At 31.1% G+C, this 16164-nt stretch overlaps 1 protein-coding gene across 2 annotated transcripts in view; it reads left to right on the top strand.

Annotated features, from left to right (window-relative positions):
* Nipped-A (Transcription-associated protein Nipped-A) overlaps nucleotides 1–16164 on the top strand; it is a 375844-nt gene that overhangs the window by 196004 nt on the left and 163676 nt on the right. For both annotated transcript variants that reach the window (XM_075378320.1, XM_075378311.1), the window contains 2 exons: nucleotides 11017–11168; nucleotides 13726–13907. In XM_075378320.1, the coding sequence (XP_075234435.1) occupies nucleotides 11017–11168; nucleotides 13726–13907 (334 nt within the window). The remainder of the gene's footprint in view (nucleotides 1–11016; nucleotides 11169–13725; nucleotides 13908–16164) is intronic.

Raw genomic sequence — 16164 nt, 5'->3', positions numbered from 1 at the left:
ATAAATATTTGTAAAGTAAGTGCTTGTTAAAAAGTAATGATTCTATATTTACTGTAATTAAAAATGTGGTTATTTTTAGAGAATTTAATTTACTCAGATTTTTCTTGAAAAAATAAACCTCCACCTTTTGTTCTCTGGCAAACGTATATTGTACTATGATTGTGTTTAATTGTTACCATTGAAATGGTTTTTATATTTTAATATCATTCTTATCTATACTGTTATACATGTAAATTCATGAACTCTAGCAAGAATGATCTTACATTAATATTAAATTAGATTAGCCTTATTATTCTTTCGTTCTCACTTGCTCACTCAATTATTCATTCCTGAGATTCTGTCAGGCTATTTTAATCAGCTATGCAGCAAATTAGATTGGAAGCAATATAGGATTGTGATGTTGGGCAAATTCAATGTGCTTGGGGTTAATTGGAACGATTGTTCCCTCAAAGCTGAAATTCATTATTATATAAGGATGAAGGCTTAGGCCCTTTTTGAGTTTATGGATGATACAAGATTCGATGAATGGCTGATACAAGATTTCCATCTGCTGGAGGGTCATACTATGTTCTTGGAACTTGTTTTATTTATTGTTGATGTGAGTGAAGACATGAAAATTTGATTATCTCATTTATCCTAATATCCCTTATGATGCCCTAGAACCTCTACAAAAATTAATGATTATGTTCTTGTGAGTGAACAAGATCAAATTCCTTTCCTGTCTGGTTTTCCAGAGAACTCATTAAGTGTCTTAAATGTAAGAAAGTGACATCAAAACTTCAATGTAACCAGGTTACCTACACATTATGATGAGCTCGCTCTGTTAAGATAAAAGATTAAGTATCTTCTATGGAAAGATACCATTGCAAGGAGCAGGAAGATAAAGAAAGAACTTAGAGTAAAACTTTCAAGCCTGTTTAAATATGTGAAATCCTTCAAAACGCAATAAAGTGGAGTAGGTCCAATTAAAATTACAGATGCCAAAGTTCTTAGTGAGGAATTTGGCAAGTATTTCCAGTTTAAGTGAAACTTTTGGATAATGTAATAAAAATAGATTTAATTGCATTGATGACATCACATTACTGTTAGAGTAAGTATTCCTCATGTTACTGAGGAAAAAGTATTAAAGTGTATTGCGAGGTTAATTATAGACCTTTCTGTTTTGAATGTAGTCACAAAAGTCTTTGAAAGACTTGTTCATGGACTTCTCTATAATTTATGGATTAAAATATTGATTAACAGCTGCATATCTTTTTGGCCAAGAGCTTTACGGCTACAAACCTGAATGAAATGTTTTTTATCATGCCAGAGATCAAAAACTAGACAGGTTGATGCCATCAACCTCAATTTTAGGAAGGTTTTTTGACACTTCAAAAATTATGGCATCCTATATAAGTTAGCTTATCGTCTGATTGGGTACACTTTTGTTTATTATTTTTGTAAATGACACCGGTATAAAATCAAAGCTTACTAAAAATTTGCCATCATCAAATTTTTTGGAAATGTGAACTCATACAGTGATTATTTGGTTCTTCAAAATTCATAAATGGTCAGTTGGTTGATAATGCAATACCTTTGAATCATGATAAAACAATTTTAATGACCTATACTAGAATGTCGCTACTAGTAAAATACCATTGTAAAATAGTTACCCAAGAAATATGATGTGTTGATACAATTTGTGACTTGGATGTTGTTACTTTTGATTCTAAGCTCTTTTTAGACAATATGTGGATAAAATAACATCTAAAAAGCGAAGGAACCTTGGATTTCTTTTATAGGTAAGTCGTTACTTCCAGCAAGTGAACACCATGTTTTTTCATCTTTACCAAGCTGCTGTTAGGACAGTATTGGAATATTGTTCAGTGATTTGGAGCAACAGTAAAAAATTCACTAGCCTGAAGATTGAAGCTGTGCAAAGGAAATTCTTCTCATTTACAGCAGCAAAAGCTGAGTACATACTAATTTTCGTATATAGTGGGATTCCCCTAAACTGGGCATTCCATCTTTGGAATCAAGGAGGAAAGTGCAAGATGATATGTGCATTTATAAAACAAAGCATGAACTTATGAATGTTGACATCTCATATAAGCATCAGGGTTCCATACACGAATAATAGGAGGCGTAACTTATATAAACAATCAAACCAAACCATTTTATCTCCAGTCATTAGATTCACTGAATGCACTGACTTGGTTATGGTTAGCGGAGTAGATGTGTTTCGTGAAAATTTATCTTCTTTTAAAATGAAAATTAGAAAGATACTTTTGGATGACTGCTGATTGTGAATTTTTTTATAATCACATTTGTTCTTCTGCTTTCACTAATTTATTTTATAGTTGTTTAATGTAAATTATTACAATCACAATTGACATTAGGGAATAGTTATTTTATGATTATGTTTAATTAGGTACATTCTGTATTTCTTTATTTTGTATTAGACTAGATATATTATGCATACATTATACAAGGTGTGTTCAAAAATTAATGAGAATTTTTGTTTTTTAGAAAGAATTTTATTTATTCATCTACAGTAATGTTATCCCCTTCAAAATAGTCCTCATTAGGTATTGTACACTTATGCCAGCGCTTTTTCCAATCCCTGAAACACTTCTGTAAGTTGATAAACGACGGCTCTTTAAGGTTCTCTTTATTTTTGGGAATATAAAAACGTTACACAGGGCCATGTCTGGTGAGTATGGCAGCTGGGATATCATTACAGTGCTGTTTTAGGCTAAAAATTGACGAATAAGCAATGAAGTGTGTGCAGGTACATTATCGTGATGCAAAAGCCATGAATTGTTTCACTATAAATCCGGGTGTTTTTTTCGGATTGCTACACACAAACAGCGTTTAACTTGTAGGTAATACTCCTTATTGATTGTTTGATCTTGTGGCAAGAACTCATATGCTCTATGCTGTTAAAATCAAAGAACATGGTGAGCATAACCATCACATTCGACCGTACTTAACGAGCTTTTTTCGGTCTTTGTGATCCAAAATTCCTCCACTGGGACGATTGAGCCTTAGTTTCAACATCATATCTGTAAACCCATGTTTCATCACCTGTTATGACACGTTTCAGTAGTTCTGTATCGTTGTTAACTTCATTTAGCAACTCCTGAGCAACTTCCATTCACTGCTGTTTTTGTTCAAAATTCAACAATTTTGGAACAAATTTACCTGTCACATTTCATACCTAAAACATCCAAAAAATTTCATGGCATGAGCCAACTGATATCCCAGCATCATCAGCGACTTCTCTGATTGTAATTTGGTAATCATTCATAAACATTTCTTTCACTTTTTCCATGTTTTCATCGGTTGTTGATGTGCTGGGACATCCAGGGCACTTGTCATCTTGAACATTTTCACGACCTTCTTGGAAACACTTATAACACTCATAAAACCTTGCTTTACTCATAGCAGACTCACCAAAAGCAATATTTAACATTTTTAAAACATTGCTACACTTTATTCCTACTTATGGTAAAATTTAATACAAATTCTCTGATCCATTATGTACACAAATAAAAAATCGCCGATCGTACCAAAACATGTGTTATCCTTTTGACAGCTGACAACAGACAAATCATCCAATATGGCTAAAAATGTACAGATACTTTTCAGACATGTTTACCAATACAACAATGAAAAAATCCCAAGAATCGGACTAATACAACCTGCAAAATTTCAAAATTCTTTTTACTTTTTGAACACATCTCGTATTGTTTGACTGACTGCCTGGAGTTTGTGTGAGTGATTTATTTTGAATATTGAGCAAGTTAGCTTGCTTTAATTTTAGTTCCCGTACTCCTGATAAGATAGTGTAACGTTAAGATTTTTCACTTGCTGTTCTCCTGCACTTCTTAAATTTATGTAGATCTTCCTCCTTTTTACTGTTTGTAGATTAGATATCTTCATGGATCAGGTATCTTTCATGAGAAAAGGCCATCATTAAAAAAACAAGTTATTGTTATAATTTGTTTTTTTTTTTATATTAATCAGATTTTTATTTTAATGTTTATTAAAATTATCAGCTACAGCTACACATTAAGTATTGATTATTAATTTTTTAGGTAATTTTAAGATAAGATTCACATGTTTCTTTAACATTTAGTACATGATTATTGCATCTTTGCTTCCTGAGTTATCCATTGGTTTTTTGTGTTCTATCCAATTTTATATCTTATTTCTATATCTTACAAACTTATTTTGGTCTTATGTGGATGTCATAGACATACCCACAGTGAGGCAGAGTGGGGCGCGCTTGCCTCCCTGGCTTATTTAGTCAAATAAAAATTATAGATCAGTAACAATAGGTTTTAATAGTATTGTGTGGCAAGAAAGCACGTTCGAATTGTGGCGGGAGCACTCTCTGGTGAACGAGTGGAGAACTGGTGGTTCAAGGTGTAAATGGTCTGTGGTAAAACACGAAGATTATAAAATGTTTGAGGTTAGATTTAGTGGGATAGTTCTAGTAGCCTCTGTTCCCTACTTAAGCGCTGCAATCAGTGCGAGTGAGCCAGTTGAGTGAGTTGATGCATTTGAACTAGTTCAAACTGCAATCCCATAACAATAGCAATCTAAAATGGATATTAGAAACTTTTTTAGCACAAAAGGTATGTATCTATATTATTTTCATTTGAAACAATGAGTTGTAAAACCATCTAATTAAAGCAACCTAAAATAATGTTAAGGAAATGAGAAGACTGTTTTTTTGTTTGTAATAACAGTGATTTTGATGTCTTTATTATTGAAATTTTAAGAAAAATCATACAATACTAAATAAGGAAATAATAAGTATACTACACTCCAATAATTTAAAATAATGATTGAAAATTGTAATTAGCTACTTTTGCAGCAGTTTAGCTTAATTTAGATGGTTTTGAATTTTGAAATGGTTGGTTTTTGTAACTACCTACTTCTGTTAGTTGCAAATAATAAAACAAATTTGTACAAAATATTAAAGATTTATTAAAAAATACCATCATTCAATAATAAAGAACATTGAAAGTTCGATAGATAATAAATAGTAAATAGTCACAATTCATAATAGTCCAATTTTTGTTGTGATCACGTTCAGTCACTCCAAAAGTTGTTTAATTAAACTCAACACAATCTTGACATAAAAATTTCTAACCTCAAATCAAAACCATGTTGTTCATATTGTTACAGTTGACCATTCCACCAGTTTCTTTGTTTTTTCTACTTATTCCAACTAGTACACTTATGTGGAAATGAAAAAAAATGACAATTAGATGGTTTTGAAACTCATCAACTCATATATAGGTTAAGAACATTTTTCACAAACAAAAAATATTTTTTACTGATTTTTAAAATGCTGTAACTTTGTGAAAAATTATTGTACGGAGACGATAAAAAACCATTTTTAAACTTAAAGTTTCTAGTAGAGTCTGTTCAGTAGCTTAAATTCTTAGTTACTTTAATTTTTTTGGGAAGTGTAGTAGTAATTTATTTTCTTTTAGAGAGACAGAAAAGAAAGCATTCAGATAAAAGTAATAGCGGCAGAGAAGAGAAATCAAAGCAGAATGTTGATGAAAAATTTAAGTGGATCTTTGCTATCATCTGGTTCTGGTGTACAGGATCAAACGTATTTTGATAATGATGTGGGTTACTGGCTTGGGCGTTAGTTTAATACGACCTCATCTCAAAAAACAGGAGTTTTAAAAAACTGTTGATCACCAACTCCACGTTATGGACTTTGCAAAGATGCTGTGCAATTAAAAAGAAAATTCAAATACAGCTGCTTGGCGGATTATGCTCCTTAGCATATCCCAAAAATTAAAGGGTGTGTTGTGCATTTACTATGTGTATTTCCACCAACTAATGTTCGTGGTGTTTTGGGTTCTTTCATAGTGAGGCCCTTTACTTGCTATAAAGACATGCACGAATTTGTGAAATCTGTCACGTCATCTCAGTGGTTGTAGCAACAAAATGTTTTGTTGAAAATATACCCTTTGATGTACAGCCAATTTCTTCTCTGTCTACCAACAAGAAACAGAAGCCAACAAGAAAATTGTTGCATCAATAATTTAGAGACAACATCACTACTGACGTAAAGAAAGCATGTGCTTACATATCCTGGCAGACAAGAGTAGTGACATATCAGGGAAAGAGCAGCTTTCCATTAGGGTTAGATTTTTTTGACAAAGAAAAGATGATGGTTCGTAAAAAATGTCTAGTTTTTGTGTAGAGTTGACTGACATGAATGCAAAATTTGTAGCATCTGTAATTAACAACTTTGTAGAAAAGGTAGGCCTTGATCCAGAAAATTGTGTCAAACAAGGATATATGATAGGTGTTTCAGTATGGCAGGAAAGGATGGTGGTGTCTAAAAAATTATTTGAGAAAAGTATATAAGAATGTTATATTTTCACTCTGCTAGTCAAACTGAACTTAGTTGTAAATGACTTAAACAAAATAGCACTGATATGAAATACGGTCTCCACAATAAAAGAAATAACAAGATTCTTGCAAAAATCTGCCCTTTGTCAAAAATGCATACTGAATATACCAACGCTCTGTGAAACCTGTTGGTTTCAAAAATGTAAAAGTATTGCTACATTCAAGAAACATTATGTGCAAATCGTTATGGCACTTGAAAAACTATCAAATGATGGTAATAATGCAACAAGAAATGCTGCTTTTCAAATGCATTGTACTGCTACAAAATCAAAATTCATTGTTAGTGTTTGTCTTTTTTCAAAATATTCAACACTTCTGCTACTGGTTGTACATGCTCTTCAGTCAACAAGTCTGATGTTGTTTCAATGTGCAAATCACATAAAAAAATCAGACATTATCAAAAAACACTGTGGAAATGCGATTGTTGAAAGTGAAAGTATTATAGGAGAGGCTGAAACAATTGCCGAGCATCGTGGAAGATTTCAATATGCCGCGAGTCATAAATCAGCAAAACAAAATGCAAATTCACCAACAGAGACTCCTAACAAGTTTTGGAAAAGATAACTAATTATTCCGTACATAGATTCATTAATAATGTCTGTCAAACAGCGTTTTTCTGAAAAGTACTTGCCCGCATTCTCATATCTTACGTTGCACCCTCACGTAATGCTTGATATGATGTATGAGGATTTAAAAAAAAAAAAGAATTTTGTGTAGTTACTAAAATTTGAATGATTTTCTTGGTGAAGCTGAATTTTGGTACAACCACTGGAAAGGAAAAAATGTGCCAAATGCCAAACTGAAGGAGATAGAACTAGCTGCACTAGTTAAAGAACCCAATTGTTCTACCCATCCATAAAATGGGCACTACTTATCTCACTTGCACAACATGCACTCCCAAAAGATCCTTCAGCACCTGACACAGGGTAAAAACTTGGTTATGGTCAACAATCACAGAAAATCGGCTTGTCGGTTTTTGTATGATGAATGTGTATAAAAAGAGAGTTCTAGAAGCTAAACATAAATTTGAGAAAGAAGTTTTGTCTAGATTTAGCCAGAACTCTCGTAGGCTAGTGCTGAAATAAGATGTATATATATGAAGATAAATCAAATATAAACGGGATTTTGGTTTCTGAGTGTCTGCGGTTAGTAGGACTGGGCTCATGCATTTAGTATGCCTGGGTGAGGTCATTAGGAGTGGGGAGAGCCGGCCATTCCACACTCCCAACCAATTCATCTGTAACGCTCACGATGTCAGAGCAACAAGTACACCCCTCTACTGTGCAACGCATAATTTTTTAATTGCTTGCTCGTGAAGGAGTCCAAGCGACAAAAATTTCCCGGAGATTGACTGCACAGTTTGGGAACCAAATGTTGTCAAGGACTCGTGTGTTTGCCTGGCGTAAAGAGTTCAAAGAAGGATGAGAACGAGTGAAAAATCAGGAACACGATCGCCATTCTTGGACCAGCATTACAAACAAAAACATTCGTGTGGTTCAAGACATTCTTGAAGACAATCAACGGGTGATAGTATCAGAATTGCAGAACAGATCAGAATAAATTTGGGAGCTGTCAAGCAATCATCACAAATAACCTACAGTTCCGTAAAGTGTGTGCCAGATGAGTCCCTCACCTTTTGACCACAGATCAGAAGTTGAGACGTTTGGACGTGTGTCAGAGGCATAGCAAGATTTGTGAAAGAAGGTGATGCATTTTTGAGTTGGATTGTCACCTGCGACGAAACATGGGTCCACCAGTACACTGCCCAGTCAAAACAAGCCAGTATGGAATGGTAGTGGAAAGGGGAGGCAGGCCCAGTGAAAGCCAAGACTCTATTGTGAGCTGGCAAGGTTCTTTCAGCCATTTTTTTCAACCGGTGAGGCATTTTGCCGATTGATTTTTAGCATGAGCGACGTACAATCAGTGCTGCTTACTATTGCGAGCTGTTGAACAAGTTGAGGGCTGCATATCACCGCAAAGGAAAAGACCAACCGATTCGAGTGGCCATCCTCCTCCATGACAACATCAGGCACCATACTGCAGCTCTAACAGTCTCAAAACTAGAAGAAATATGCTGGACTCAACTTGATCATCCTCCCTACAGCCTGGACCTATCGCCCTGCAATTTTCATTTGTTTGGACCACTAAAGAAGCTCTAGGTGGACAACAATTTGAAGATGACAAGGGCATGAAGGGATTCGTGCACAATTGGCTCCTGATGCAGTCAGCTTCATTGTATGATGCTCCGATAAAAAACCTTCTTTCTCACTGGGAAAAATGTATTTCTAAAGCAGGAAACTATGTAGAAAAATAAATTATATTTGCCTTTTATTTTTCAGTAAATAAATTTTTTTTAAAATATAATACTGTTTATATTTATTTATGTGTTGTTGATCTTGCAATGGTTCACAATTAAATCCGGTAAGCAGTGCTGCAATCGCGTTTTAGAATTTTTTTTAATTTTTGGCATATCAGTCAGAACCGGTAGTTGGTGCGATCGGATTCTAGGAAATTTTTTTTATTTTGCTGCTTTTTCGCATATCAGTTACTTGCGTCAGTCTACTGTGTTTAGAGAGTAGTTTGAATTAAATCCGATAGGTAGTGCTGTTCTGACAATTGGATTTATTTACATTCTGACTTTTGTTAAGTGAAAGGTTAAATTTTATGAAGTTCCATAATGTTTTGTAAGTTTCTTAATGTTGAGTATTAATTGTAATGATTTTGCAGCCATAACCCTTTTCGTTAAAAAATTATTTTCCACCGAATACTGTGATTAGAGAGTGGTGTGAATTAAATCAGATAGGTAGTGCTGTTGTTTTGCCATTTGGATTTATTTACCTTCTGACTTTTATAAAGTGAAAGGTTAAATTTTGTGAAGTTCCTAATGTTCATTGTTTTTAAGGTTTTATGAAACTTTCAATTGTGTTCATTTAATTTGTATGTATACTCAAATCTAGCAATAGTGAAGCATTGCCGTACCTGCTAGAATTGTGCACTTATTGAGAATATTATTTATTTAAATAACGTTTTAAAGTGTAATAAGATGCAGTATTGACGTGAGTATTTTACATGATTTTTCATGAATTTTAATGATATATACACCTGCATTCAATAACAATCAACTTAACCTACAAATTTAAATTGTCAGTTCTCATTTGATTCTATGCAACTTATGAAGTATTGAACGGCTCTTTGAAAATAAAAATGTCAGTTTGTAAAATAAATTATATTAAAATTAAAATAAATTATTATATGCTTATATTTTAATTTTATATTTATAAAATTAAAATATAATTTACGTATAATAATTATAGTTTAGAGTTTAAAAAATTAGTTATTTAAAAAATTGAAGTTATAATTTTTATAGCTGATTAATTTTATAAAAAATTGTCAAAAATTGTTTTTAATTTACAATTATCTAAAATTTGGTAAAATAGATGTTAAAATAAAGAATGAGAAAAATGATATAAATTTCTACTAAAATTTTAACAGCGTTGCTTTTTTTATAGTGCTTTAATTTTTTATTAATTGATTAATTAAGCTATCACATGGTTATGAAACTTCAAAATTATTAAATTAAAAAAAAAATGCAGGAGGTACTTTTTTATAATTATCTTAAGTAAAAATTAGAAGTAACGTGGATGAAAATTTAGGAACTTACGTATTAACGCCACCGCAGCTACAGCTTTATTTAAAAACAAAGTAGTCAATCGGATTTCGGTGGAAAATGAACAGTCTCTTTATTAATTTTAATAAATGGTTATTTATATTTATTTATTTTATAAATATAATTTAACCAAACTTAACCTACGGTCGCTAACCTTGACTAATTAATACCGTAATTTTTTGAGTATTTATTTAATATATTCAGTAATTATTGCAATTATTTATTATTTAAATAATCAAAACACTCCTGTTAATTAGTCAAGGTTAGCGAGCGAAGCGAGCATAGGTTAAGTTTGGTTAAATTATATTTATAAAATAAATAAATATAAATAACCATTATTAAAATTAATAAAGAGACTGTTTTGAATGTTAAACTCTATATCGGCCCATTTTCCACCGAAATCCAATTGACTACTTTGTTTTTAAATAAAGCTGTAGCTGCGGTGGTGTTAATACGTAAGTACCAAAATTGATTAATTACAACTGCTTCCCATTTTAATGGGAAGCAGTTGCTAAATGCATTTAATGCTATCAGAAGGTGGTCTTAATTCTTACTGTAATAACATAGTTTACTGTGCTAAATTTGGTCAAATTAAAAACATTATGCTACTTTGATATTTTGAATTCAAGTAATCCAAAATTATCAGATTTATCATAATTGTATAATAAAATACAAATTTTCTAATGAAAATTGTAAAAAATATTATTTTAATAATTAAATTATAAGTAAAGTGTGTTTGTAAATTTTGCTCTTTATAAGTAGAGTTAAAGTTAGTTATTAAGTGATTTTCAGAAAGGTAGCTTTGTTGTGAGACATTTGATTCTGATTAGTGGCAATTATATTAGTTTGAGATATGTATTGAAAATATTCACATGAGAATTTTATTTTCTTATTGACAAAATAATGCTTTGTGTGTTTAGGTTCCAGTGAATTACTTATCTTAAGTTTGGATTTAGTAAAAAATAGAGTTGGTATCATGAATGTTGAAACAAGAAAAGCCTTTATTGGAACAATATTGGTTACTCTTATCGAAAAGACTCAGGATATGAAAATAATGAAAGCCATCTGCAAGGTAAAGCAGTTATTAACTTCTTTTCTTTTTTTTTATGAATATTACAATTATGAGTGTTTTCACAGTTGTTGAACTCTGTCAGTCTTGCCAGATTAAACTTCACATGATACGAGCCAAATGTCTGCATTTTCTGAATTGTCCAATTTAGTGCTTGAATTACCTCTTTAACACACTCAGCTCATTTGCTTCTGTGCATATATTATCTTACAGTTACAATAATAAATAAATGTAAATTTTGTTGAAAATAACAAACAATAAATGAAAAATTATTTACTCAAACAAAAAGCACAGAAAACATGTAGAAAGATTCACTAAACCTCCTTGATTATTTATTGTGATATAAAAACTTTTGGATTAAAATAAAAAGGAAGTATTATTTACTAATGTTTTTACTAGTGATATTTCTTGATGGTATTTTTATTTTTGTGAATTTCATTTTATTTGGGTCATAGCCTGTAGTTTCTTTAACAACAAAAAAACTATTCGCAAAGTAATAAGTATAGATTCCATTGAATTGTTATTCCGTGATGAATCAATATATTTATAACAATAAATATTTTCAAAATGCTACTTCTTGTAAACAAGCATAATAACAATCATCTCCATTCACATAAAATCAATTAGTTTATTCTAATAAACTCTTAATATAGTCCAACAATTCTCTGCCAAAGTAAAATCTTTACTGATAAAGAAAATTTACAGCTCTTGTAAAATTAATTACGATATTACAAAAAAAGTACTTTTCTTTTTCACAATTCCAATGTAAAAGCTAGATCTTTCATTGTTCAACATAACTTTGTCATTATTATACTCACTATCACTTTATAACTTCATTAAAATTCTATTTAAATTCTCTCTTTTCCTATTTCATAATGTCCTCCTTGGACAAGAATTATGGATGTTCAAGCCTGATATTATTTTCTAAAACTATTTAGGATTGGTCAGAGAGCATATATGTTTGATCCATCTTACCAAAATAATATTTATTGCTGAGTTTTATGACTCTATTTCTTACTTTAGGTGGATTTTGCTGTAGCTTTATGTACTGTGATTCATTCAGTATGCTTCAAGCACTATCTCTTACGTATATAAAAATAACTTTTTATAATTCATTTGGTAATTTTGGAGGTGCAAGCATCTGTGTCAGTTTTTGGTAATCTAATGCCTTTTTCTTTTCTTTTTCCTTTTTAGCCTCCAGGAATTACCATTCAGATAGAAAATGAATGATGGTGAAATATATGAGTGTAAATGAAGTGTAGTCTTGTACAAGCTTAGTTCAATCATTCCTGAGATGTGTAGTTAATTGAAACCCAACCACCAAAGAACATCGGTATCCACAATCTAGTATTCAAATCAAGTAACTGCCTTTACTAGGACTTGAATGCTGGAACTCTTGTCTTCCAAATCAGCTGATTTGGAAAGACGCATTCACCACTAGACCAACCCAGTTGGTGGTAATCTAATGCCTGTCTCGTTTTAAGTCAAATATCTAACCTCATTGGGACCTCTTACAACAAAGAAACTAATTAGTTGCCAGAAAAGCAAACATCTAGTCATTCTTTATTTAACCGTGTGGTTGGTTCCAATTATTGTTTTTGTGCTATTTTAAATGTCAGTTGAAGTCTGTGTAATCGAGTGAATGGCTGTTGTTGACATTGAAGTATGGTATTAAGAGATAGTGTGTACTGCCATAAAAATCATTAGTATAAGTAACCAGCATGAAGAAAGTTGACTTATGCCACTTGTAATTGGGGTATATCAAGTTAACACCTGGATTTCTCATGTTTGATGGCATCCAATATATCCACACTACATGTACTGCTGTATAACAGTTCATCATATCCTATTTGATTGCTTAAAATATACCAGTTGTGATACATATTTGAAAAGTGTTAAATTGATGTCTGAATTTTAGTGAAATTCTATCATATTGTGTTTTGTCTTCAATTTAAGTGAAAGCCCTTTTAACCACCTGAATTCCATTCATTATAATTCCACCTGAATTATATTAATTTTGTTTTATATTCTATGAATAAATTTATATTTATCTCATTACTTATTTTTTATAAATATATTTGGCTCTTAAAATAATTTTGTTATGACGTACATATATTTTTAAATTAATTTTGCTTAACCTTGCTTCATAATTTCAATCACCCTCTTTTCTCTTTATAACCCCCGTTATAATACTCTTTGATTTCATTTTTCTTTGTTTGTAGAAGTTGTTTTATTTTCTCTCTTAAATAGAGATGAAATTAGGGATTCATTGTATTATTAAGATAATAATAACCTCAAATAATCTTGCTGATTATATATATATCAATGAATATTTAGAAAAAAGTTTGTTAAAAAAGTCTGCTATAATATTATAAATATGCTATAAATATATTCATACGTTGTAACAAAAAGAAGTTTTTTTTTTATCTTTTGCCTCATCAAAAATCTTAATAATTAGCTTAATAGCCATTAATGATAGCAAATAACTATTATTCATATATATTTATGCTACATTTTCACTGTTAAGAAATTGTTTTTAATCAGATTTTATAAATTTCAGATGTTAGAAGAATGGATGAAAAATGCAAAAAATGAAACTGGTGCTAATAGTAACTCACAGATGACAGTTGCTCCAAACTTACGGGAAAAATCAATCTTGCTTGTGAAAATGATGCAGTATGTGGAAAAAAGATTTCCCGATCTCAATACACAGTTCCTTGAATTAGTAAATTATGTTTACAGGTTTGTTATACTTTTATTTTCCTTCTTATTTTTCATCTTCGATGAAAAATTTACTATAACTATTAAAACAAAAGCCAGTCCTATAGCCACTGCCTTCTATAAATTAATCAAACATAACTTGTGTAAAAGTAATTATTTATTCTGACCTGCATGCGAGACATAATAATAAAGTATTGCTACAATATTGATATAAGTATTTTTACACCTGGTATATGTGATTGGTTCCTCATGTGGATAGAAACCTTTCCCTTTTGATTAATACTCTTTGGTATATGCATTCTGCACAAAGAGTTTGAAATAGTAAAATGTACAATAAGTTCATTCATTTTACTGCTACAATGAACACACACACACACATATTATTAATTTATCAGAAATTATATACCAGTATTTTAAAATAGCAATATTATTTATATTAAAAGAAAACACTTCCAAATACAGAATATAATCATCATTAAGTGGTGAGATTCATTATTAAATGCTTTTATGGTTATCTAATCATCAACATAAAATTATTATGAAACATATAATTAAAGTAAAAGCAAGTTAACATTTTATTTTAAAAAAATGAATCAACTTGTCATTATTATATAAAATGTCCTGTCTACCATGCCAGTTAGCAGAATCATTATTCCACTATGTTCTTATATCATGTATATATCTATAACTATACTATTTTACAAAGAGAAAGAGGGTTTTTTTTTGTTCAGGATACACAAAAAACTGCTCAATCAGTCACAGCTAAATTTTTACCCATGATTCTTGGCATAACTGAGAAGGTTTTTTAGATATATTTAATCTTGAAAAATCATGAACAACAATAAAAAACAAACAGTATTAAAAAGATAATGCTTCAGTGCATGCATATGTAGAATGTTGACTCTCCACTTGGCAGCGGACATGTTACACTTCATCTATCTATTTTAGGTTAATGCAGTTATAATAGGCGGTAAAAACATATTTGATTATTCATTTGGTGTTATTTTTTTAAAATTATTGAATAGCATCTAGATCTATCTATTTTAGAGTAGCTGGTTTTTTTTTACTAAAATCATGCCAAAACAGAATACAAATAATATTGGTAGAAAAACTACAGATGCGAGGCAATGTCTACATTGCATTTACATGAGACTATGGAAGAGCGTGAGGCTCGACTTTCTCAAATGAGATCATCCATGTATGTCTTCAGATCGTACTTCTGACATTACACTGAATGAACAGTTGTGATTAACTCAACAAAGCGAAATTACTTTTTCTAATGATGTACATTCAGTTAATGCTATACAATATGGTTACTGTCTAACCATTCTGCTAAATAACAATGAATGAAATCAAACAGTTTTCTGCATAAAATTTTGTGCTTATCGACATACAGTTCAAGATAACAGGGACAATGATTTTTACATTATTACAGAAACTTATTTAATCAATATTGTGTCGACATGATGGCCAAAATTATCACTGAAAGATTAGCCTTTATTCATAATAACCAAAATAAATTACTTGCTGATGATTACATTCATCTTTGAGATGCTGTGCAACAAGACACCAATGTTAATGCTAACAAATTATGAGACAAAGTGTCATACTTCCCTCATTTTTCACTAGAACACCATGATATATGCATGAGAAATCTCAAGATTCTATGACACACATGGGTGTCAATATTTATTTATAACTTTTACGAGCAATCCTGAATGGCCAGAAATAAAAAACTAATTATTCACTGGTCAAAAACCTACTGATAGACACGATATTATATCCAGAGTTTTTCATTTGAAAATGAAAAACTCATCCTTATTAACAAGAAAGAAATATTTGGTACGGTCAACTGCTATGTGCTGTGTTGAGTGGCAAAAATATGGCTTACCTCATTGTCACATATTGGTATCGTTAGTAACTAAAATACAACCTAACAAAATTGATATTGTCATATGTGCTGAAGTCCCTGATAAAAATGTTGACCCATTATTAAAAAATGTTGTTTGTAAACACATGTGTCACTGACCATATGATGATATAAATAGATCATTATCATGCATGATAAATAGAAAATGTTCAAAAACGTATCTTCGAATGTACATTTGCAGCACTCAAACTGTAGATGACAGTTACCCGACTTATCACTAGAGAAGCCCAGAGGACGAGGTTATACAGCAGCTTTAAACATGCAAGGTAACATGATTGATATTGGTAATAAATGGATCATCCCACATTGTCATGTTGCTTTCATGCCCACTTAAATGTTGAATTTTGC

This window comes from Lycorma delicatula, chromosome 1, assembly GCF_047948215.1.
Source record: "Lycorma delicatula isolate Av1 chromosome 1, ASM4794821v1, whole genome shotgun sequence".
Classification (NCBI taxonomy): domain Eukaryota; kingdom Metazoa; phylum Arthropoda; class Insecta; order Hemiptera; family Fulgoridae; genus Lycorma; species Lycorma delicatula.
The sequence above is the reverse complement of the archived record's forward strand: the minus strand, read 5'-3'. Positions and strand labels throughout refer to the sequence as shown.